The 25,276-nt window shown below is 39.9% G+C and overlaps 1 protein-coding gene across 4 annotated transcripts in view; it reads right to left on the minus strand.

The window, feature by feature from the left end:
• Nucleotides 1-2,314: 2,314 nt before the first annotated feature.
• The window catches only part of SNX27 (sorting nexin 27), a 67,202-nt gene continuing 44,240 nt past the window's right edge, over nt 2,315-25,276 (minus strand). For 2 of the 4 annotated variants that reach the window (XM_046681899.1, XM_046681901.1), the window contains exons 6-12: nt 22,099-22,177; nt 20,353-20,516; nt 14,257-14,346; nt 8,010-8,159; nt 7,569-7,697; nt 7,142-7,201; nt 2,315-6,229 (exon numbers count right to left, since the gene is read on the minus strand). In XM_046681899.1, the coding sequence (XP_046537855.1) occupies nt 6,182-6,229; nt 7,142-7,201; nt 7,569-7,697; nt 8,010-8,159; nt 14,257-14,346; nt 20,353-20,516; nt 22,099-22,177 (720 nt within the window). In that variant the 3' untranslated portion in view covers nt 2,315-6,181. Of the gene's footprint in view, nt 7,026-7,141; nt 7,202-7,568; nt 7,698-8,009; nt 8,160-14,256; nt 14,347-20,352; nt 20,517-22,098; nt 22,178-25,276 lie in introns of all 4 variants that reach the window. The other 2 variants (XR_006891543.1, XM_046681900.1) reach the window with 2 other exon arrangements.

The following is a 25,276-nucleotide window of genomic DNA, read 5'->3' on the forward strand; positions in this document are numbered from 1 at the left end:
TACTTCCGAGTATTTAGTCAGCTTCCTTTTGCTCCCCATAAACGGGGTTTCCCACCAATATATTGCCTCCTCTCAACTGCTAGATGAAAATGACTCTCAGCTATGTGCTAATTTTTCTCCTGGACTCAGTTCAGCAGTGCCTTTCCTTCCTCAGTCTTCCTCACTAGTAACAGTACCACTATGTACCTGCTCAAGCCCAAACTTTGATTACACTCTTTCTCTCCCGTCTCATATCCAATCCCACTGGTTCTGTCTCTAAAAATATATCGTTGATCTACTCACATCTCTCCATCTCCACTGCGTCAACACTGTCCAGGTCACCCTCGCCCGCTAGAGGCCAGCAGCATCCTCCTCCTCATCTGCCTCCTGTCCTCCTACAACCTGTTCTCCACAGAGGCCAGTCACATTCTATAAATTCATTCACAGATGTTACTCTGCCTTGTTCCCCACTATATCCCCATCAACCTCTACAGTGCCCAGGACATTAGAAGGTGCTGAGCAAATAACTAAGAAATAACTGCTAGACATCTATACCTAGATTTCTCACCCAAGTCTAAACCATAATAGGTCCAAAGCTAAAATGTTTTCTCACCCAAAGTTGCAACTCTTAAATATTTCTATTTCTATCTTCCAGTCACATAGACATGAAACCTTGGGAGTCTTTTACTTTTCTCACATAAATTCAAAGTTATTAAATCATAAAAGATTTTACTTCCACAAGTTTTCTCATCTCCATTTCCCTCTCAATTATCACTGCCTCCACTAAACTAATCATAGCAGTCTCCTAACTGATCCTTTTGTATGTATTCTGAAACACCAGTGTTTCTAAACTGCAGCTGATTAAAAAAAGTTTTGTTTTTTTTTAATGTAGAGCACTTCACCCTGCCATTCAAAGCTCTTCAAAGCCTTATCTTCCATCCTATTCCTATATATACCCTAAATTCTAAGCGAGTAGGACTATTTGTTGTTCATCTGGACAAGAGTGATCTTCCTCCCCTATTCCATGTCTTTTCACTCCCAGTTACTCCTGTCTGGCACATAATGGCTCAATAAAGTTAGCTGAATGCTTTCCTGTTGAAATCCTGCTCATCCCGAACAATTCATTTAAACATCACTTTCTTCATGAAGATTTCCTTAGCTGCCTTCATCCAGAGGCATGCCATTCTCCCTCTTTTTCTAGTCCTTATGGCACCTTCCACTGCCATGTACCATGGTGATCTGTCAATCTCTCATTCCTCTGTGAGGCTGAAAGCTAGTGGAATGTTTCTTACTTTGGTTTTGTATCTGTCGCAGTATCTAACACAATGCCCTGCACACAGGAGACATTCAATAAATGTTTACTGACTTTAACTTCTGTAATTCTAACTCTGGAATTCCACTTTATACTTCTCTATGGATTCTTTCCTTGTTAAAGAAAAAAAATTTCCCCCATTAGGATGGAAATATTTGTCAGATTCCAATCATTCAATGCTGATGGCTGAGTGAATGAGACCAAGAACAATGTCTCTCTCCTCAGCTGCCAAACAAAATGTCAAACTAGTCCTTGCTCTGATGCTCTTCAATCAAGGAGCAAAAGCACACAGTTAAGGGTTATAAAAATAATAAAAAAGGAAGGTTTATAAAAATAATAAACATGTCCTACCTACCACGAATGCTGAGCTTTCCAGAGCAGATTCCGTCCATAAACTAATGCACAGAGAGGAATAGGAGCTAAGAGTGGGTAATTAGGCCACGGCATCTGACATTCCTCTGTGAAAGCAAAGAGCATGCAGGACCACACTTTTTCTCAGGGGTGTGGGCAGAGGAGGGGCCATAACCATCCAGAGTGCCTGGCATTGTGCTGGCATTCATTAGGGGTACTATGTACCTTTCAGTTCAGATTCCAGAGAAGTTTCCTGAGTTGAAAAATGAAAAAAGGAAATATATACATGTTGCTGGGGGAAGGGGACAGGGCTACGATCTGTCCCAAGGGCTTTGCCAGGCTCTAAATGCATAAAGCTGAGGGAGAGGAGTCCTGTGAGTCTTAACATGGAGTTTGTGCAGGCTAGCACAATCAACCCTTGAGATCTGAGGGAGAAGAAGGAATCTTTAAAGGAGCCACTGGAAACAGATCATTAGGCCAGGGGCCTCCCAGCTTCTCCTTTTCCCACCCTAGCCCATTTCCTGCCCTCAAAAGACTGCCTCACTAGTAGCTTGGGAGAACTGGTCATATGTTCCTTCCCATCTGACTGACCATTCAAACTCAAATCTCAGAGGTCCCTCTTCACTTCTTCCCACACAACCCAAAGGATTTGTAGTCTAGGAAACCAAAGAATAGTTTCATCAATAAATCAATTTATTTAAAAGAATATGTTACAATTAATTACACTAAGTGACATTTACCAAACAATTTTAGAGTGGTTAGCTCTAGAACAAGGAATGAAAGAAACACTGTTAGCCATTATGTGTCTGTGTATTTTCTCTTCACATTTCTTAAATCACAAATAAAAAATACAAGATACTGCAGTGAAAATACAATTAGAGTTTCTCTCAAATAAATTAAAAGTGTCATGGCCTGGGGAAAACTGAAGCCCAGCTCATCGGCTTAAAAGGGGGGCATGATATAAAATTGGTGTCCAAGGTTAGCAGTTGGCCCAGTGCCTCCACCCCGTATCACTCCCCTCTTCAGTTCTGTTCCTCCCCAGAGCCCTAACCTTCCCACACAGCCTAGATTATTGCTGAGGAGTGAGCTGATGCTGTCCTGCTATGAGTGAGGCCTGGCATGATATACTCAGGTTTAGGAGCAGAGGAAGGCAGGAGGGAACCGGAAGATGAGGAGCTAAAGATGCACATCATCACTTCCATTCTCTCTCTCTGCGTGTTCAACCACATCATCCTCCCTCCAAAAGAAAGCTCACATGACACAATGAATCTGGTGACGGAACCTAGCAGTATGTTGGAGTCCCACAGACCAAATGGTTTCTCCTGCTGAATCAATCCAGCCAGAGGGCACGATGGACAGAAGGGAGGGCACGGTGGTCCCTCCAGGTCTGGAGACTTCAAGTTAACCAGAATGCAGTCCCCTTTAAGAAAACTGCCTCCTAGGAACCAGGCCCATAGTTGGTAAATTCTGAGATGAGAGAGAGAGGTGTCATCTCCTGTCAGTGCCCTATATTGCTGCTCTAAGCACTGGGTTTGGAGCTACAAGAGGGGATAACCCAAAGCTACTGGCCTGGGTAACTGAAGGATGAAACTAGATGGGCCAGGCATGAGGATGTTGAACTAATTCCTTCCTGAGAGCTCTGTCCAGTCCTAGGAGCCGCCCTGAGCACCCACCTGTGCTAAGCTGAGGCCTAGGGCAAGGGGAGGGCAGAAAAACAGAGAGTAGAATAAAAATATAAAGAGCAGAGAGCCCAAAGCATGGCCCAGGAGAACCTTTCTGCAGGGACAGGTTTCTCAGGGACTGCATTTTCTCCTGATCGCTAAAAAACTGAGCTTTTACCAAAGAGGACAGAAACTGATTTTGGAGGAGAGGACAACAGGAGATCAGGAAGATCCTGCTGGCTCTGCTGGGGCAAAGCAGGGGGAAGGGGCATCCCCTCCATTTCCCAGAGACAAACTGCAGAAGAAGACTGGGTAGAAGCCTCCCTGGGCAGAACCCAGGACTAAGGAAAGTAGTAGGGATTACAGAAAGGAAGTGCAGAGCACGGGGGAAAGGAGTATCACACTAACACTGCTTCATGCAAAGAAGAGCTTGATCCTGTGGAGCCCCACAGCCATGGTGACTTCTGCCCATTGCATGAGGCCTGCTGCAGGTGGAAGAGGAGAAGGCGCGGTCCTCCAGGGTCTCCCTCCTTCCCCCTCCCTGCTGCAGCTGGGTGCTTTGTTCGTGGTACAGCCTCAGGTAGAGGCTGTTCCTAAACAGATGCTGCCAAAAGGCCAACGCCCTATGGGGCCCTCACCCAAAATCCAAAGCACCAAGTGAATGCTATGCCAGAAAGGGAACGGTGCAGCATCTACCTACTCGAAGGGGCCTCCATCCTAAGGGCATCCCCGCTACGTCTCGTATCCGGAGGTCAGCATTTGGGCTGTCGCACGGACTCCTGGATTTGTTCATTCCTCTCCCACTCTGAGGGAACAGGGGAAAATTGCTGCTATTTTTACAGTTTGAACACAGCTGGTGCCAAAAGCCTCTTTAGCATCTTCGAGTGGGAAATCAACATATCTTCTTTCGAGGGACCTTTGGCTCATTATTAAATTCATCCAAGCCAAAAGCAGTTAATTCTACGTCAAAGCCTTCAAATCAGGGATCATTCTCTGCAACTTTTAACATTCAGCATTCTTACATTTTGTACTCTGTGATCCACCTGGGTCTGGAAAAGGTAAGGGAAGGTGGGATGTCCTATATGACCCAATATTCCCTTGAGGCAGTGGCTGCCAGGATAACAGAGCGAGAGAGAAAGAAAAGTGGCCTCACAATGATATGCAAAAACAAGTTACAAAAAAAGAAACTTCAAACCACCCCAACACTGCTCAGTTGAGTTGACTACAACCAGCTATGGTGCCTCCCAGTTAGACAAAGCAAAAGATACCACCCTATGGAGGTTTTTGTTCAGAAGGTGAAGAAGAGAAAAAGAAAAGAAGGCTCAAAGATGTGTTCCAGTTATTTCAGAGCCTGACTTAGAGGTCCTGATGCAGTATCTACAAAGCCCGGGGGCTGAGAATATTGCCCTACCCGAGGCAGCCCTGGCCCTACATTCTGGGATGGAGCTCTTAAGTCTCAAAAGGTCTAACTGCAAAGTCAGATAAGGAGCTCTTTGAGGAACAAAAAGGTTTTCCTTCAGTCTCCTTTTAATTAAAGGTTGAGATCCAACCCAAATCAACCATAGTCCTACTGCTCCTTCCTGGGTCCTCAGCTGGCTTGGATAGGCTATGGTTTGGTTGGCACAGACCACTGACCCATTCCAAGTCGCCCCAAAGCCTTGGAGATATTGTCAGATCCCTCCCCAACGCAGCTGTTTCAGGAAGTCAGAGATAATGTCATAGTTATAGGTGGTTACTGGTCAGGAATGGAGTAGGGAAAAGCTTATGCACACGGGGCATTTCTTCCTTCCTTTCCCCTGCCTAAGTCCAATCTTTGTGCCTAACGGTATCAGCTTTAACTCTGGCCGGTAGTACCATCACTGCTTCAGAAATGAGAGGGAAATAGGAAATTACGACCATGAAGTGTTTCAGGTTCCTGTGGCATCAACCTCCTGAGCCCACCCTCCCCTCCATTCTAGGCCAGTTGAGGGAAAGCATACAAGTGACCCTGGGGAAGCAGGAGGGAAATGTGGAATGTGGCTAGAAAGCCACGAGTGGAAGAGAGAGATGGACCAGAGAAACTGTCTTGGAAACAAGAGACCACACCAAGTTTTCAAACTCTCCCTGCAGATCTGCAGCCTGGCTGCCCTTGAGAAACACAGCTCCTTCTCCTCCCCAGCGGCCTCCTGGAAGATAAAGAAACTATGCTCCTTGCTTCTCAAACTCTATGGCAACCCATGAGCCAGAATCTTCACTCAATACAAAAAAGGGGGGAAAAAACCCAAGCAGGTTGTAAACTTTTCAAGTCCTTCATGAGGAGAGGTATTTTCCCTGTAAATTTTTTTTTTTCCTTTTTAAAGTTTGTTTCAAAATAAAGACAGCAAGAGAGAAGTCATGAATTCTAGTGAAAGGTGTGTAAAAACACAAGCTAAAAAAGGTACTGCCATCAATATGAAATTTAAAAAGAAATATATATATGTATATACGTGCAGCTAATTTGTGTATATATAATTTTTACATACATACATATATATGTCTGAACAGTGCAAATGGATGGAGTTCATAGTTCCAGTTTTAAAAATATAGTACAAGGAGAGTTTGTTGGTATGAGGCCCAGGTGAAAGGACAAAGATACCTTTGGCGAGTTGGTTGGGTGTATTTCTTTTTCTGTCTTAACTCAGTTGACTCCTGGTGCTGACCAATCTGTTGTTCTCTACCAGCTCAATTCCAGAGACATGAAATTCAGAAGGATTATTAATAATATTTAGTTTAGGGCTTTTGAATATAATGACTTTTTTCCTTTTTCTCTTCTTTTGTGTTAATGGTTACTCTGTCTGACATGGGAGATGAAAGGGATAAGAGGACGAGGGTGAAGAGAAGGGAAGGGGAGAAGGAAAGGCTAGGTGGCCACATCCCTCTGCTGTGACCTCGCCACCTGGAAAATGTTCTGAAAGGAAAAAAAGAAAAGAGTTATTGGGAAGCCTTAGGTGTCCACATTTCCCCCATCTGGAGACAACCCCTTAACTAGAAATGGAAAATGTATGACTAGATGACCTGATCTGACTGGCTTCTTCCACTGATCTAACTTCCCATCTAGAATCACAGCCTTTTAGAGCTGGAAGGGACCTTGGACATTAATTATCTGGTTCTGCCTTCTCGTTTTACAGACGACAAAGGATGAGAAAACCGAGATCTAGGGAGGCTGATTTGCCCAAAATCATAGGGAGAAAAAAAGCTGGTAGAAAATCCACATCTGATTCCCAGAACCCAATGTTCTTTCTTCTACACCAAGAATATAAATTTTCATGTTCCTGATTTTACCTTCTGAACCTCGGAAACATTTTCTTTGAGAATAAGCAGCTAATTATTCAGAATCTTCCAAATTCTGCTCCAGCACTGGCATATACAGACAGCAGTAAAGCAGTAGCAAAAACTTTCCCAAACATACACATTCTTGGTTATTAGCCTAGACAGCCTCTGTCATGGCTCATCCAGTCAGAACGGTTCAAACTGAGGACAGCTGCCCTTCTGGGTCAGGAACAACATGGAGGGTAATTTGATAAAAAACAGGCAGAGGAGGATCCATGAAGTCATGAGGGATGGAACAGCCTGTAGCCAGTGGCCACCCTCTGGACAAGGGTAGAAGCAGGGCTTTTTTGTACAGTCCATTCAGCATCCAAAGGCTAACCTCTCTGGAAGAGTATCCTGGCTCACACGGGATAACCAGTCTCTAACTAATATTCCTAGAAAGACAGAGATGGAGGTGAGGGTCCCTCATATTTGGCCATGAGCCTATAAATTAAAAAAAAAAAAACAAAAAAAAAGACGAAAAAGTCAATTTAAGACTGTTTAGAATTACCTCTTTTCTCCACTTGAGCTCGCAGAACACCCTCTCGAAGCACTCATGCATGTAATTGAACTGGAAAAAAAACACAGCAACACTCACTGGCTTCTTAAGACGGGGCACCACAGGGCCACACCTTTGAACTCCTGCCCCCAGTCACCCCACCTTCCAAATTTGCTGAGCATGACAAGCACCACAAAACCGAGGCCTGGCTCATCTACTATTCTCTGGCTCCTTCTAGTGGTAACTGTGAGTCAAGTGGGATGTGAAATTGCCAATCCCAGTCAGGCGTAAAGGAAACACGGGGAGAACCTGGGCCTCTGAGATTCAAACAGGTTCCGATCTCAAGACAACGGCTATTTCTCCAGTTACGCATTTAGCTTAAGGTGAACTTTAAGCCCAATCTACTTTCCCCAAGCATGCTTCCCTGTCTACCACTCACATATGGTGTGAAGATTTTAACCCATCGAGGCTTCTTCTCTCCTCGTGCATATTCAAAACAGAAGGCCATTCCTTCTTCGTCAGTATCCCATCGCTGCATCTCATCCCATTCAAATGCTATTACTTGGTTCTAAACAACCAAGAACAAAAAGCATAAGTTTGAGAATGCTGGGGAGTTTAGGCAAGATGGCTCTGAACTAGGTAGCAGAAGAGACATGCGTGGAGATGTCTACATCATTTCAGGGAAAAGAGTGTGACAGAAGAATACAAGTCAGTGTAAACAGCCAAAGAAGGTGAGGAGCAGTGTGGATCAGTGCCTATGTACCCCAGTCAGAACAGTTTTGATTTCATTTCCCTCCAAGAAGAAACTAAAACCTAACAAGTGAGCGAGCATCAAAGTATCCCCAGCACTCCCAGCCCCAGCCCTCTGCTGAACTCTCACCTCTAGCTGTCCTTCCTCAGTGCAGGCATGCAGTTTAAAGTGCGTGATGCTGATGGCTGTGATAACATGCCCCTTCCTCCTGGAGTCACAGGCACAGTGGGGGAAGATGATTTCATTGTAGCCCTCACAAGTCCTTAGCATGTTGAGGTACTAGGAAAAAAAAAAAAAAAAACGCAAGGAGAAACACTGTCACTACGGAACTAAACCACCAGGAAGAGCTGCTGAGATGGACCAAGAGAGAGAACCAAGAGAATCTCCTCACCCAGCAACCTGAAGACCTTGCCTCTGGTCTCACAGCATCACTAAGTTGGGACAGGACTCCAAGATGATCCTTTATGCCACTTTCAACTTCCACCTACTTACTTCCAACCCCACCTCCCTTCTCTACTTAAAAAAGATACACAAATGAAGCCAGAAGAGACACTGCAACAAAGACTCCTAGGACTAGAAAGGAACTCAGACTGCCATTTAGTCTGGCCCTCTACTTTCACCGTACGTACCTAAGGAATGGGCATCAAATCTATCCCTATAACTAAGGAAAAGGAGCTAATGCTTCTCCCCATGTCTTCTCCAATCAAAAGTTACAATGTGATGAGGATTAAGTTACCCAGAATCTCATATTCATAAAATGTTTAAGCTGAAAGAGACTTTAAAAGCTAGTCATTTATAGAAATCCAGAGTAATATGAGACTTGCTTAGTCACAGGTAATAATAAGTAGCACAAGCAGGATTAGAAGCCAAGTTTAGTTTCTAGGCCACTCTGATTCTTTCTTTACCACCAACTAGTCCCCACATTAGCCCCACTGTCCCCTGGGTCTCCAGTATATATGCCTTCTTAAAAAGCATCTGGACCAAAATCAAGCAACATACATGACCTTCACAGGTACAATGCTACAAGATTAATCCAGAGAAGTCTCTGAACTATGGACTCTAACTCAGCTCTTTCTTCCCTCTCCTCCACAGTTAAGGCTGTCCTCTCTTTTACTCAACTCACTATTTCCCTATTTATTTTTGCTGAGGTAAAATAATAGTAACTTTGAAGATGAAAAATTATAAAAGAGTAGGAAGAACACAGGGACAACTTCAATTCAGAAGTGCTACAATACTTCATTTGCATCCCTTTTCTTCTCTCATCTCTCCCTCCTTCTATCACCCTACTCCATCCCCCTTTAACATCATCCTTCCTGTATCAGTGATAAATGTGGATACCGCTGAGCGCTGCTATTGGCACTATGACGAAAAGAAAGCCCTGGCCACTATACTTTGGTGTAAGTATGACTGACAGGCAGCGGGTAGCATAGGAGAGAACTCCTCTGGGGTTCTAACAAGCAGCAAAGATTGGGACAGGCAGCAGTACACAGAGAAGTGATTACGAGCCTGAGCCCAGAATGCCCTGGGCTTGAATCCTGGCCCCATCACTTCCTAACTATGTAAGCTTGGCAAGTTACTTGAACTCAAGCAACTGACTAAATCCTAGGAGCATTAGTTTCCTCTTCTGTAAAAAGGGAAATAATAATAGCACTTACATCATACAGTTACTTGTGAGCATTCAAGTACTTAGCACAGTACTTCACACATAATTAGGTATTCAACAAATGATAGCTTAAAAAAATAATTTTAAGGCCTCCGTTATCCTTAGCCAGAGGTCTCAACTATCGTCTCTCTCAAGAATGCCCTGTGAAATGATGTATATGGAAATTGCTTTTAAAAACTCCAGGAGAAAAAAGCATGAGAGTGAGATAGATGAAACATGAATGGCAGGAAGTTGAAGGCTGTGGAAGCTGGGTAATGAGTACATGGGGACTAAATGTACTATTCTTTCAACTTCTTTACATATTTGAAAATGTCTACAATAAAATGAGAAAAGAAAAAGAATAATACCTGTAACCAGGTAACCAGGCCTGCCGCACTCAATCCCAGTCATCCTCCTACCACACTTATCAGAAACTTTCTACATGGCTCAATAAGTGGCAAATTCTGCTCAAAGATGCTTAAGAGCTCTGCAAATGCCAATGAGCTGTCATGGAGCCTTGACACTAGTTCTGCTCATGTCCTTCAAGAAAAAAGGCTTTCATAAAACACACTTGCTAAGAGTTCTCTTCTTTGAGAGGCACCACTACTGTTTCAAAAAATATTTCTGCCATATTCCTTATTGGGAGTTTTACTGTATAGATTTTTTAAAAAGAGAGAAACATGTAGACAAAGGGAGAGATTAGAAAAGATATCAGAAGAGACATGGAGCTCTGCATATCTGGAACTCTCTTCTTGAGCCCTTGCATAAATTACCTAGGGACCTCCCCTCTGTCATCTGGAAACAAAGGACACTGCTGCCACCCTCCCCTCTCTGATGTGGGGACAAACATGCTTTGAACCAGACAGAAATGGGTTCAAGTCCTAGTTCCACTTCTGACAAGCTATGTGGTCTTGGGTAAGAATCTTCACCTCTCAGACTCCACTTCTCTTCTGGAAAGTGGGGATAACACCCGCATGGCTGTTACGAGGAGGAAATGAGAATGTGCACACAGCGCCTAGAACAGGACCAGGCATACAACATGTGCTCCTCTCTCTCCCCTTTGCATTAAAAGGCTCATTTATCCCTCCATATTAAAAAATGTAGTCCTTGAAAGCACAAGGCCTTCAGGGGACTTCCTAATGGCATAATATCTAAAAATAACCTGAGTGAAAACTAAGGGCACCTGTGGCCTTGGTGAGAAGACACAGGTCAAGTCTCATTGGGGAAACTTCAGGTTTTCAGAGATACTGAGGTCAGGCAGTATTTCTCAGCTTTATGTGGGCAATCTCTACATTCCTGGATTTGCACAAAGTATAAACAGAAGAAACATTTAAAATTTTACATAAATCCAAAATTTCCAAAAGTGAATTTTTCCTTTCAAACATATTTACATAAGGATGTAGCTATATATTTAAAACACAAAACCATCCTGTCCATTCTCCTTTCATATTAAATTCTGAGTAACTAAATATGTGCCCTAAATTACCTTCCTTGATTCACATTCCACTTCGATGATGGCCCACATTAGGCCAGAGAAGGGGAAAGGTATAGCATGGGACATTTTATAAATGCTCAATATTCAGCAAGATAAGTAAATATAGAAACAGTATAGTTATTAAAGCAGAGATGCAGTACTTAACAGAGCAGAACACTTTACGTGAGTGGGCTGAGGTCATTCTGGAGAACTCTCTGTTCCACCAAACAACCTGCCAAGGGTCAAATCAGGTCTAAAATTGAACTAAGGGCTTAAGAGGAACGTTGGAAGCCAACTCTCCCAAATTCCTAGAGTAGTGATTCTGAAGCACTTACAGTTTCAGAATCACCTGGGGCTTCTGTAAAAATCTTTTCTACCCCCAAAGATCCTGGCTTAGTAAACGTGAGGTGGGGTCCAGAAATCTGAATTTTAATTAGGCTTCACAAGTGATTCTCATGTAATTAAGCTGGGGACCAGTTTGAGAAACAATGACTTTCACATATACTGCCTTATGTGAAAATAATTACAAATTATGTTGAGAAACACTAACACAGAAACTTCTTGTTTGTCAGTTCAACAATGGCAAAATCAGATCACTCCAACATAAGAAAAACATAAATTACAGATGTCTACTATTTGTATGAGAGTAAAACATGGAAAGAAAAAACAACATCTCTCTTGTACATTATATTCTCAACCATCAAAATTTGAGGTTCCATCTAACTTTGCAAATGAGTAGAAAACAAAAACATTTTTGATCATACTGGGCATTACAAACTATGGCAAAGATAGGATCTGTCCTCCATATTTGGAGAGCAAGGGGACTTATACAAGGCTTATTTACCTACCAAGAACTTGGAAGTATTTTGTCAAGATTCTACTTGATAGCTAGCAATCTGAACATCTCTATTTTACAGAAAAGAAATTAAACTGAGAAGTCTGTTCAATTGCTAAGTCTCAGTGATTTGGTCTAATCTTAGGCCTATACCATATTAAGTTGCTATAAATAATGGTATCAAGACCTATGGGCTCCGAAGGGTCCATCTGAGTTTGAAGTTTCAATGTACTGATCATGACCATTGGCTGGCTAATGTCTCTGAACACTAATACTTGAATACATGAAATTGTACTTGAATAAAATTCAAAATTTGGGGGGTTTTCTTTAAAATCTGATTGCAGTATTATGGGGCTAGAACACACTTATATGCTGGCACTAGTTTTTTAAGAAAAAAGAATTCCATGAATGTTTAAGCATATATTTTGCACTCAATTCTGATGACCGATGGGGAAACACATTAATATACCAACTGTACTCGAGTTCTTAACTGGGTGATTACAAGATATAAACCTGAGTCTAAAAATAATTTCATAATAGACTACTAGGCTTGTTAAATTCAGATTTTCTGTATTCTGCCAGAGAACAACCCAAACCTATTTATTTCTCTAGCTCTTTGCACTGTGCCTGGCACACAGTTGGTGCTCAATAAATATATTTTGTTGAATGCATAAATGGAAGATAGCATATTTGGAGCCCTGTATGTGCAAAGAAATAATATGTATTCCATACTGGTATTATCAGAAGTCCTTATGAAATTATTTTGATTCTATTGGCTTTGGCAAAGGTAAAGAACTATTGCAGAGGTTGACGGCCCTCTAGTATTTGGCCCATTTCACCAAAAAGATGCAGATAGATCTGTCAGAATCATGTATTATATAGAAGACAATGCCATTATCCTAAACAACAGATGGAAGTTGAGTTTTCAAATCCTATCTCCCACATAGTAAAATTCCCTTAACCAAAATTCTGCCAAGACTTAATTCTATTTGAAAGATTTTTGTGTTGTCTATTTCAGCCTGTTGGTATGCAGAACATTGGTAGATGGTTCCCTGATCTTTGGCAGTTTTCTAAGGCAAAGAGATGTATTACTTTTCATCATATAAGTGATAAAATAACTCTCCCAGCTAGACATAAGATTATGGGCTAAGTTTAATGGATGACTTGTTTGCATCCTTATTCCAAGTCAATTAATCTAGACGGATAAGCATTCCCTCATAAAAAGTACACAGAGGGGCAGGCCCGGTGGCACAGTGGTTAAGTTCGCACCTTCCGTTTCAGCGGCCTGGGGTTCGCCAGTTTGGATCCCAGGTGCAGACATGGCACCGCCTGGCAAGCCATGCTGTGGTAGGCGTCCCACATATAAAGTAGAGGAAGATGGGCACAGATGTTACCTCAGGGCCAGTCTTCCTCAGCAAAAAGAGGAGGATTGGCAGCAGTTAGCTCAGGGCTAATATTCCTCCAAAAAAAAAAAAGAAATAAAATAATAATAATAAAAAAAAGAATTGAAAAAAAAGTGCACAGAAAGTACAAAAGAAATTCAAGTGACCTATCAGAATCATTACTAATGCAATTCCTGCCTTGTGTGAAATCATGAAAAATTATAATTGGAAAATTTTCAACTATATGTGAATTTGCCAAGAAAGAGATTTTAAAATGCTACAAGTGGAAGTTTTTGTAAGCATTCTTTACAAATTTTATTTTTGACAATTTCCATGCCTGTATTTATGGCAGATACACATTGAAAACTAATTTTAAAACATTTAAGGAATATCCTAGGCAGCCCTCTCCAACAGAACTTTCTATGGTGATGAAAATGTCTGTATCTGAGCTGTCCAATTCAGTAGCAACTAGCCATGTGTGACCACTCAACACTTGAAATGTGGTTAATGCATCTGAGGAACTGAATTTTAAATTTTATTTAATTTAAATGAATTTTAAATTTAACTGGCCACACAAAACTGGTAGCTATCAAATTGAACTCTAGGACATCATACTAACCAAAACCATCACTCAGCATAAATGTGTAACTAACTGCAGAGAAGGAAGTTGTAAAAGCATATGATTTTGTGATTGCTAAATCACAACTAAAATAATTTCCAATGTTAAAAATCTATCAATTCTTACAGAATCTTTATCATATCAAAAGTTGTGCATATCTTGTGTTTTACAGTTTTTTTAATCAAAGAGAACATGTCTGGCTATTATTAATAATAAAGTTATTCCTACACAGGGCACAATAAGCTCTTTGTGTGCTAAATGGAGGAACACAATGGACTTTACATCAAGGTCTACAACCCTCTCCTTTGTTTTACTTAGTTAAGCCACTGACCAGGTTACAATATCTTTCAAAAATGACTGGGACAACAGGTTTAAGAGATAAGAAGGGGCATTTTATAAAGAGATGGTGGGGACATAAACCTACCATGACCATTTTCCTTTGTTCATACAGCTTCTGTAATTGGTAGGACTTTTCCTCTGCTTTGATGTAACCTTTTTTCACATCATCAACAGCCTGTCACCAAAACAAAGGCAGGAAGAAACGAATGTAAAAATTATTATCAAGTACATTCTTGATAAAAACAGACAAAGATAAGTTTTCAGAATAACTCTTATCCATGTGGACCACCATCATCATCATCACCAGTGAACTCTACCACGTGGGGATATTATTGGAATAAGTAGCATTTAAAGAGTGTCTGGTATGTGCTCAAGGATTGCTCCACGCACATGAGGGATCTGGTTTGACATGTTAAAAGATTTAAATTCCAGGTAATTTATATATGTGAAACAATTAGAGGATACTGAAAGATGGCATATAACACTGTATTAAAGGTAACAATGAAGTAGCAAAAATGTATGGTATAGATAGTAAGTGATAATATGTAGTCAGAACAGGAGGGCTTATTGACAATTGTAGTTATCAGGGAAGCCTTGATTGGACCCCAAAGGACAGTCTGAATAAAAGAAACTACAAGCTGAAGCCAGGAAATAGAAACGAGTTTGAGCTTAAATACACTCAAGAGACAGATCTGCTTGATTTGAATAAAGGGTACATGTTAGGGGACAATGAAAAACAATGCTGGATGGGTACGTTAACAGATTAGGAAGGATCCTAAAAAGCAGGCACAAGAATTTAGACTTAAGGACAGCAGGGAGCTAAAATAAGCACTAAAAAATAGATTTTTTAAAAGAAAGACTGACTGGCGTATGAGTGCCAAATGAATTATGGTTAAGGAGAGAATGAAACACAGGAGGACTAGTGATGTTGTGGTATTTTAAGCATGAAGTGAAACAAGATCTTAAACTAGCGTGGTAGCAATTGAAAGAGAGGAAGTGATAAATCTGAGACCGTGAATGGAAAAAATCCCAGACAGGACTTGATACAGGCACGAAGGCACCCAGGTATAATATGCTAATTCTAAACTACACCTGGTTCAGCTATATGAAATATGCATCCCCTTCCTAACTTCACTCCACCCCAAGAAAAACCTTTAAAATCTAATGGAAGGGAAAACTGATCTCTGGGACAAAAAAAGAAAAAGAATAAATAGAATCATTTGTCCAGGGCATTCAGAATCTAACCTCAGTGAGTTCCAGCACAGACACCTCTAGACAGGCACCAGGCAGGGGGCCCACTTGAACCTCTATCAAAAGACTGCCCATTTCCTTAAGTAGAACTCATTCCCTATAGTCTTTTAAGGAAAAATGTTTGCATAACAGAACGAGTTCAAGATTGAAATCAAGAGAATAGTTCAACTTCTAGCTCCGTCACCTATCAACGTGTGCTTGAGTAAGTCACTTAAACCCTCTCAGTCTGTAAAACAGGAAGGATACTCGTCTCATAAGTAGACAACAAAATGAGGTAACAGATGTTACGAGTTTTGTAAAGTACACATAAATAGTTATCATTAGCATTGTTCAGCTAAGTTCTTCTAAGAACCACACAAGGATATTAATGTCCTTCCTGGGACTGCTTAATGGAAAGATTATGCCAGTCTCTCCCCAATCCTAGTCATACAAGCAAGGAGTCACTTAGGCACAGAGGATTATATTCACAGAGGGGACACTTGACAAGAACTGGCACGCAACGTCCTAAGAATATGAACACTTGGTTATTGATCACCAAAAGATTTGGCTGCACCAGGCCAAATTTAAACCAGTTACTGAAGAGCTGGGAGAGAAGTAAAGAAGGAAAACAAAGAAATACATATTGGTCTGTCTATTCCGTTTCCCAAGTAACTTAAAGTGTTATTAGCTAAGGGAAAAGGCTCTTCTGATGACCAAATAAAAATACTGTATATCTGTTTTGTTCGTATCCCCAGTACCGAGCACTGTGTCTGACTTGTTACAGCACTTAAATATTTGATGAACATATCGCCAGCGTCAGAGTGAACATCCACGCCAGCAACTCTAAGTGAACTGTTTTCACGTGGGGCAGTAACAACGTTCTCTCCCATTTCTAATCAAGATTATATTGCTTGACTAGCCCTGAGTGGAAAACATAAATATCACCACATTGGATTCCTTTTCTTCTTAATTAGAAATTTTTTAGGGCCAGCCCAGTGGTGCCGTGGTTAAGTGCCCATGTTCTGCTTCTCGGCAGCCCAGGGTTCACCAGTTCGGCTCCTGGGTGTGGACATGGCACCGCTTGGCAAAAGCCATGCTGTGGCAGGCATCCCATGTATAAAATAGAGGAAGATGGGCATGGATGTTAGCTCAGGGCCAGTCTTCCTCAGCAAAAAGAGGAAGATTGGCAATAGTTAGCTCAGGGCCAATCCTCCTCCTCAAAAAAAAGATATTTTTTATTAAAGTAAAAGATGTAGATAGTTTAAAAAAAAAATCAAACATTACTAAAAGGCTTCTGATAAAAACAGTCTCCTGATCCCACAGCCTCATTACACAGATGCAACTACTCTGAAGCACTTTAAGCAGTTTGTGATATTCCTTCCATAATTCTAAATGTCATGTTAATAAATGTCCATTATGTCATGCTTACACTGATAATTCCTAACATGAATTTTAAATATTGTTGACTTGCTCTGTTAAAAATATTAAGTTTTAGCTTTCTTATACTACCCAATCATTCCCACTTCCTCTTCCTCCAACCTCTCAATAAAAAATTAAACCAATATTCAGTATTATTATAATCAATACATTATTATAAGCATGCAGACATTGTTCACAACTAAGCTATGTACTGTACCATGACTTTCTTTCTTGTATATAATCTTTTTTCTCTGATGTTAACTGCCTCATGTTTTTGTTTGTAACTTTCCACATGCCTACACAATAATCAAACACCAAAACTCCTCTCCATTCATTCAAATATTCATTTTCTAAAAATTTTGGCAGTTCTCATCTGCTGTGGTCCCTCTCCTGTTCTTTGTCCTTGTAGGTTTATGCCTTTTAAATTCCATTACTAATATTCTAGCGAGTGTTCAGGAAGGAGCAGCTTAAATAAGTGTGTTCAATCTGCCAGGTTTAGCAAGAATTTAAATATATTCTACCACGAATTTTGACCCGATTAATTTCTTTTTAAAGAAAAGGCTCATTATCTTTATTATTTAATATTTCATTAATTCTAAGGTGCACCTTTTTTTCACATTTCTTCATCTCTGAAATTGGGATGCATCTTACAATCGATGTCTCAGTTTAATTAGCAGCTTTTTTCTCTTTCTTAGCAGTACATAAAATAATAGTGCATCTTATAATTAATGGCATCTTAGAATTGATGAAATAACGTTAGATATTCCTACCATCAAAAGATGATACAAAAAAATAACCTAAAATTAAGTATGGGGAAAATTTTAGCATTATTTTCCAAAAGGCATAATTGTTTACCTAGTCAATCAAAAAATCATTTGAGTCCTTGTGCACTGTTGGGAATGTAAAATGGTGCAGCTGCTCTGAAAAACAGTATGGTGCTTCCACAAAAATATTGAAAATAGAATTACCATATGATCCAGCAATCCCAGTTCTGGGTACGTTAAAAGCAGGATTTTGAAGAGACTTTTAGACACCCATGTTCATAGCAGCATTATTCATAACAGCTAAGAGGTGGAAGCAACCCAAATGTCCACTCACAGATGAATAAACAAAATGTGATATACACATACAATGGAGTGTTATTATTCGGCCTTAAGAAGGAAGGAAATCCTGTCCTATATTACAACATAGATGAGCCTTGAGGACATTATGCTAAGTGAAATAAGCCAGTCACAAAAAGACAAACACTGTATGATTCCACTTACAGGAGGTATCTACAATAGTCAAATTCATAGAAACAGAAAGTAGAATGGTGCTTGCCAGCGGCTAGAGTGAGGGGGAAATGATTTGTTTGATGAGTTTAGAGTTTCAGTTTTGCAAGATGAAAAAGTTCTGGAGACTCATTCCACAACAATGTGAATATTCTTAACATGACTTAACTGTACACTTAAAAATGGTTAAAAAGGAAAAAAATTTTATCAAATTATAAATCTTGGAAATACAGTTGACCGTATGTCAATTATACCAGAATAAAGCTGTTAAAAAAAAAAATCATATGAGGGGCTGGCCCAGTGTTGTGGTAGTGAAGTTTGGCATGTTCTGCTTTGGCAGGCCCAGGGTTTGTGGGTTCGGATCCCAGGTGCAGACCTATACCACTTATCAAGCCATGCTGTGGCGGCAACCCACATACAAAATAGAGGAAGACTGGCATGGATGTTAGCTCAGGGCCAGTCTTCCTCAAGCAAAAAGAGGTGGATTGGTAACAGATGTTAGCTCAGGGCCAATCTTCTTCACCAAAAAAAATAAAATAAAATAAATGAGGCAATAGGAGAGTTTGGACAAGTTGCTGAGATACCGCTACAAAAGTAATATTTTACTTTTGCCTTCCTTAGTTCTATAATTCAAAAATAATTTCACATGCTCTGCCTTGTTTAAATTTTGATACTCATAAAAAAAAGTGTGAGGTACTACTACTACCCTTTAACAGATCAGAAAATGGATCTCTGCAAAGCTATGCTAAGGATTTACCCAATGCAGAGCTTGTGCTTGAACCAGATATTTTAAGTCCTGCCTAATGATTTTTCCACTTCAACAATACAAAGAAAAAAATATTCCATTCATAATTGTAATAAAAATATAAAATAGTTGGGAATTTATTTAAGGGGCATGTGTGAAACATAAAACTACAGAACTTTATTTGGTGAAACAAAAGAGGAGTTAATAAAATAGAAATACTATGCATTTATTTGGGAGTACTACAGTAATTAAAAATGATGATTCTGGGGGCTGGCCCCATGGCCGAGTGGTTAACTTCACACGCTCTGCTTCGGTGGCCCAGGGTTTCTCCAGTTCAGATCCTGGGTGCAGACATAGTACCACTCATTAGGCCATGCTGAGGTGGCATCCCACATGCCACAACTAGAAGGACCCACAACTAAAATAATATGCAACTATGTACTGAGGGGCTTTGGGGAGAAAAAGGAAAAATAAAAATCTTAAAAAAAAAAAGATTCTTCTTCAGTTAAATTATGAATTTAACAAGAATCCAATTAGAATAGTAATAGGATACTTTATAAAGTGTTAAAAAATGGGTTAAAAATTATTTAGAAAGTAATTTTTAAAACAAAATATTTACAAGGAAGTAAAAAGTAAAGATAGTATTCACTATGTATATGGTTCTGCTATAAATTCATTATTTATAAAGTCATAATAATATAAACACTGAATACTGATCTAACATATATTATAATTTGACTATATGAACAGAATGGGAGAGATGAAAAGAGGGGTATGCAGTGGGAATGGGGAGGAAATGGACTAAAGTCTCATCTTCTACAGTGGGAAATTAAGAGATAATGATTCAATCTGAAAAATTAAGTAGGAGCAATATAACCAAGTTATAATAGAGACATGGAAGTAAATATAAGACAAAACAAAACAAACAACAAAAAACAAAGCTAATAGAGGTGAAAGTGGTTGCCTATGGGGGGAGATGAAGGTAAGTGGGGGCAACTAATATTTTTCATAAGAACCCATGTAGAACTATTTGATGCTTTAAACTATGTATGTATGATTTTTTTTTTTCCTCTGAGGAAGATTAACCCTGAGCTAACTTCTGTGCCAATCTTCCCCTATTTTGTACGTGGGTCACCGCCACAGCACAGCTGCTGATGAGTGGTGTAGGTCCGTGTCTGGGATCTGAACCTGGGCCGCCAAAGCGAAAGGTGCTGAACTTAACCACTAGGTCACAGGGCAGCCCCTATGTATGTATGATTTTGATGAAAAGATTTTGAAAAGATACATACCCATAATGATCATTTTCTGTTATTTAAAAAAATAATAAATATATTTTAAACTCCAGGATATCTTCACTTCTTAAACTTACTTATCTTTTGTGAAACGGATAGAACATTTTACAAATTTCACTAAGATCTAAGAGGTAAAGCAGCTTACCCAAGAAGTTAGGCTGCACTGGCAAATTACCCACTACATACAAACAGAAAAAGAAATCCAGGAAGATCAGTTCACCCACCTGATGAAAGAAGTAAGTAACAGCAAGGTCATTGTCATTTAAGAGGATTTCTTCTTCTGTAGTAAAAAGCCATTTTCGAATGGTCAGGCAGGTGCCTGGCACAGCTGATGTGTAATTCTGGACGTAGAGTTTATGAGGAAATTCATTAGGTGCCAGCTTACGTACTGAAGAAAAGAGAAAACAAAGAAAGCTAGAGTGAAAAGATATATAAGGAATTTCCCAAGTATAAACTATGTAAGGCAAATCGAGAATGGCAGGTTATCATTAACCAGAACACCAGCATAGATCCATCAAGGAGCTCCCCTTCAGGACCACAAAATAACTATTTGTCTAGCCAAATCTATCCCTTCTAACTATGACTGTGGAGCACAAACTGACTGAAATCTATCAACTGAAGGACACACCCTTCAGTTAACATGCTGATTCTGCAGACAGCACCTGCTCCAAAGTCAGTTAAAATAACTGATCCATTATCTGGTAAGTTACAGCAACGTCCTCTCCTCCTACCCAGCTATGGTGCAGTCTCTCTCACGTGGCAATTCTCAATGAACTGCTTTTATTGTCAGGAGCTGAAAGGCTCTCCCTATACCCTCACAACTCTTAAGACATTTATCAAAGTGAAAAGTATCTTCTGAGTAACGTTACTTCCTCTTCCTAACAAGGCACAAGCAGGATAAAATATTACCACTTTAAATTTCTATACTGCTTTTCTTTGGAAAGGCTCAGAGTTTTATTCTCTTGATGTTTACTTGGCTTCATATTACTGCAAAAGACAGATTTAATATTTCCCATTTTATTTATTAACTGAAGCTTAGAAAAGATAGATAAGATTAGAACTCAAGTGTCCTGGTTCCTTAGCAATCCTCTGTAACATTTATATCTGCCTACTTGGACTGTAGGGAGCTAGAAAGATAAAGAATAATAGGGAGATGGCTGCTTCAGAGTGAATCAAAGTTATTTTACCTTGACCAGGGACAGCAAGGTGACCCAAATCTACCAAACTCTCCCCCTTTCTGGCATGAGTAAGGTATGACCAATCAATATTAGTTGTCATTTCTAGCCTTAGCCCTGTCTACATACAATGCGGAAAAGTCCCATACATAAACTGTAGGAAATCTATGTCATTCAGAGCAAGCCCTCAGACTTCTTCCCCTCTGTGGTCTCGATGCAACCAATGTGACCGCCATCCCTAGTTTTTATAAAATAATATATAAGAGAAACTTCCTGTCGCCATACAATAAAATTTCCCAGGAAGAAGATATCTATTCGCACAGAAACTTAAATATATGCATTAAAGCAAAGGCTTTTAAGCAATGTATCTCTTTCTAACTCCTGAAAACAAAAAGCTATTCCTAAAAATCTACAGAAAGCATGAAGTACACTAAAACAAATTATGGCTAATTAGAACATTCTCTCTTTTTAAGGCTGTTTCATTGGAATACATTAATTTTGAACCTCTGATTTTAAAAAACCTCATGAAATTATCTGCTTCAGTGCTGGGCACAAGTCACTTATACTTACAAAAAAGGAGACAGGGTCTACAGTGATCAGATACCCTTTTGACTTAGACTTCATGGGATGTGCCCACTCTGCTTGTTGGGGACAGTCCTAACGAGTGGGATCTCTTGTCTTCAAGCTCTTCTCTAGGCAAACAGTTTCATTCTGACAGCTTCTGGGAGCTTCGGTCTGACAGTATTAAAATAAAATACCCCCAAACAAAACTTAGTATTAGCCACTGGCACTTACCAAAGGAATGATTGATCACTTCAAATAAGGCAAAATAATTCACCGTCGTACTGTCCATGCCAACCTTTGCTGCAATAGCCTAAAAGTGTAAATAGCATAGATTAGTTTCAGGGAAACTAAATCAGACAATACTGTGGGAAAAGACAGGTGTATGCATGTGGGAGGAGGAGAGGGGAGGGGTTATGCCATCTTGGTTTCACATAAACTAAATTCACGGTCCATAACTATTCTTCTTTGTATGTACGTGTACATGTATACATGCAAACGTATTTATGAAATAAAAGGAAAAAAATACTAGTATTTGACCCAAACAGCTAGGATCTCTAAATATGAGGTTCTCCTCTCCAATTTAAGCTGATAATAGTCTTTCCTTAAACATCCGCTTTCTTCTCTGACATATGACTTCATCCCACAAGGGTCTTTTTTAACAGCACTTAACAAGAAATGTACCTGTTAAGTATAGACCTTAAGAAGAAAATAAATTCTTATATATCCAGTCTCACACATTCAACCTACATTTAACACAGGCTGTTAACATACAAGATCTATATCTTTGGTTCTTGAGCTTAAAATACTATTTGTCAACTTTGTTCATGCTTCATAGATTATTCTTGTCTATTTTTCAGATGATCCATGTCTCAGCCTGGGGTTTTCCTTTTCCTAAGAATTATCATCATCAATATCCACATGAAAATAGCAAAATGTTGGGACAACAGAGGCATACTGAACAAGCCTTAGTCCTTTTCTCTAGGAACTAAGATCCTAACATGACAAATAAAAAAGAAATGGAAAGACTCCATGTGTAAATAAATGAAAACTGAAATTACATAAAACAACAACAACAAAAACACAAGGCAAAAAACACAAACTAGTGGTACCAAAATTCCTTTTCAAGATCAATCCCTACATAAATTACATGTTAACTGAACAAGATAAAATTGCTGAATATTAGTGTCTCAGTTAACCAAATATGACTACATTCTTCTTCCCATATTTGCCACATTTATCTTCACATATTAGACCTAGGGTTATCACTGATGTGAGGTAGGAACTGGAGAGTGTCAGTGTTCTAAGTTACTGCTCTATACTGCACTGGATAGAAACTGAAATGCTCTCAAGGTTTGGAAAATGGCTTATAGGTAGAAGTCTCAGTAACAGAGTGAGGAGGAAAGTGCAAAAACAATCAGGCCTTGGGGCCAGCCCTGTGGCACAGTTGTTAAGTTCAGTGCGTTCCACTTCAGCAGCCCAGGTCAGTGGGTTCGGATTTTGGGCACAGACCTACACCTCAAGCAAAAAATGAGGAAGACTGGCAACAGGTGTTAGTTCAGGGCTAATCTTCCACATGAAAAAAGAAAAAAATCAGACCTTGCTGGAAAAATACTGGAAAAAACCCAAAACATCAGCAAGCTGTAAAATTAACATTTTTCTTGCAATCACCCCACCATTTATAATTTGAGAAATACCTCAGATTCTGCACATATCCTTTGCCATGGTGTACAGTATATGAGTAAAGGATTAGTTTTTGTTTTCCACAAAGGAGAAATAAGCATTAATACCCAGAAACCTGCTAGTCTCCCTGAAAATCTTGATGAAATCAGGATTAAGAGCAACGAAGAGGCCTAAAAGCAACAAATATACCCAGCAGCCAGATTATGATCTTTAAATACAATTTCTAATTGAAAGGACCCAGGACTCCTCGGGAAAATGGCTGACTCTAAATCTAGGGTAGCAAATATACAAAGATGAGCCCAGACATCTTGCTGTACTAAAAAGCAAGAATGCTACTATAAACAAACAGTTTGCATGGAAAGATTATAGGAGCAGACAGGAAGGAGCTTCCATTGGCCAAAGATGGAACAACTTGAGCATCAAAAAGATATATATGCTCGGGGCTGGCCCCGTGGCCGAGTGGTTAAGTCTGTGCACTCCGCTGCAGGCGGCCCAGTGTTTCGTTGGTTCGAATCCTGGGCACGGACATGGCACTACTCATCAAACCACGCTGAGGCAGCATCCCACATGCTACAACTAGAAGGACCCACAACGAAGAATACACAACTATGTACTGGGGGGCTTGGGGAGAAAAAGGAAAAAAATAAAAAATCTTTAAAAAAAAAGATATATATGCTCTTGCTTAAATCATATTAAATATCTAAAAACTCACACGATACTAAAAAAATAAAATAATTATCCCACAGCCATCACTGGAATCAACTGGGGCACCAATTCTTTACTCTGAAAATTGGCAATAAAAGGAAAGAATTAAATATTTATACTCCCTTTCCTACAAACTGTATTCCAGGATAACTAAGATTCGGCACTCTCACTCTACCGCTTGGGTTCGTTTCCCGGTCAGGGAACCACATCATCCAACTGTCGGCTGTCATACTATGGCGGCTGCATGCTTCTGTTATGCTGAAAGCTATGCCACCGATATTTCAAATACCAGCGGGGTCAACCATGGTGGACAAGTTTCAGTGGAGCTTCCAGACTAAGACAGACTAGGAAGAAGGACCTGGTCACCCACTTCTGAAAAAACTGGGCATGAAAACCCTACAAATAGCAGCAGATATAGCTGCTATATGTGATATAGTGTCAGAAGACGAGAGGATGGTGGAAAAAGACCGGGCAGTTTCCACTCTGCTGTACGCAGGGTTGCTAGGAGTTGGAGTCGACTTGACAGCACTAACAACAATAAAAATATAGGCTCAGTTGACAAAGAAAAGTTCTTTACAAAGGAATTCTAGTTAATAAATATGAAGAAATGAGACAATTAGAAAATCAGCACTTTACAACCCTTAATGAAATCACTGGTTAAGGCAGCAATCATGGGTGATACGCTCATCTGATAAAAGATCAATGGAGAACTTTACAATGGGGAGATCAGGTTATCACTATCTAAACCTACCGATTAATTACCAAAAGTGGATAATCAGATATTGTGTACCTCCTGTTGAGAAGCAATATGAACTATATTACACCAATTATGAAGTATTCTTATCAAAAAAGCTGAACTTGAATCTAATCAAGCCTCTGGAGCAAACTTCCATTTATGGAAAATATAAGGCGACAGAAAGACATATTAAATGATACAAACAGACAAAAGAAACAAACAACAAATTCAGAATGTCGAACATTCCACAGGACACAGACTCAATTTCTACAATAAAACAATAACACA

This window comes from Equus quagga, chromosome 13 (genome assembly GCF_021613505.1).
Source record: "Equus quagga isolate Etosha38 chromosome 13, UCLA_HA_Equagga_1.0, whole genome shotgun sequence".
In the NCBI taxonomy this organism is placed as follows: Eukaryota; Metazoa; Chordata; class Mammalia; order Perissodactyla; family Equidae; genus Equus; species Equus quagga.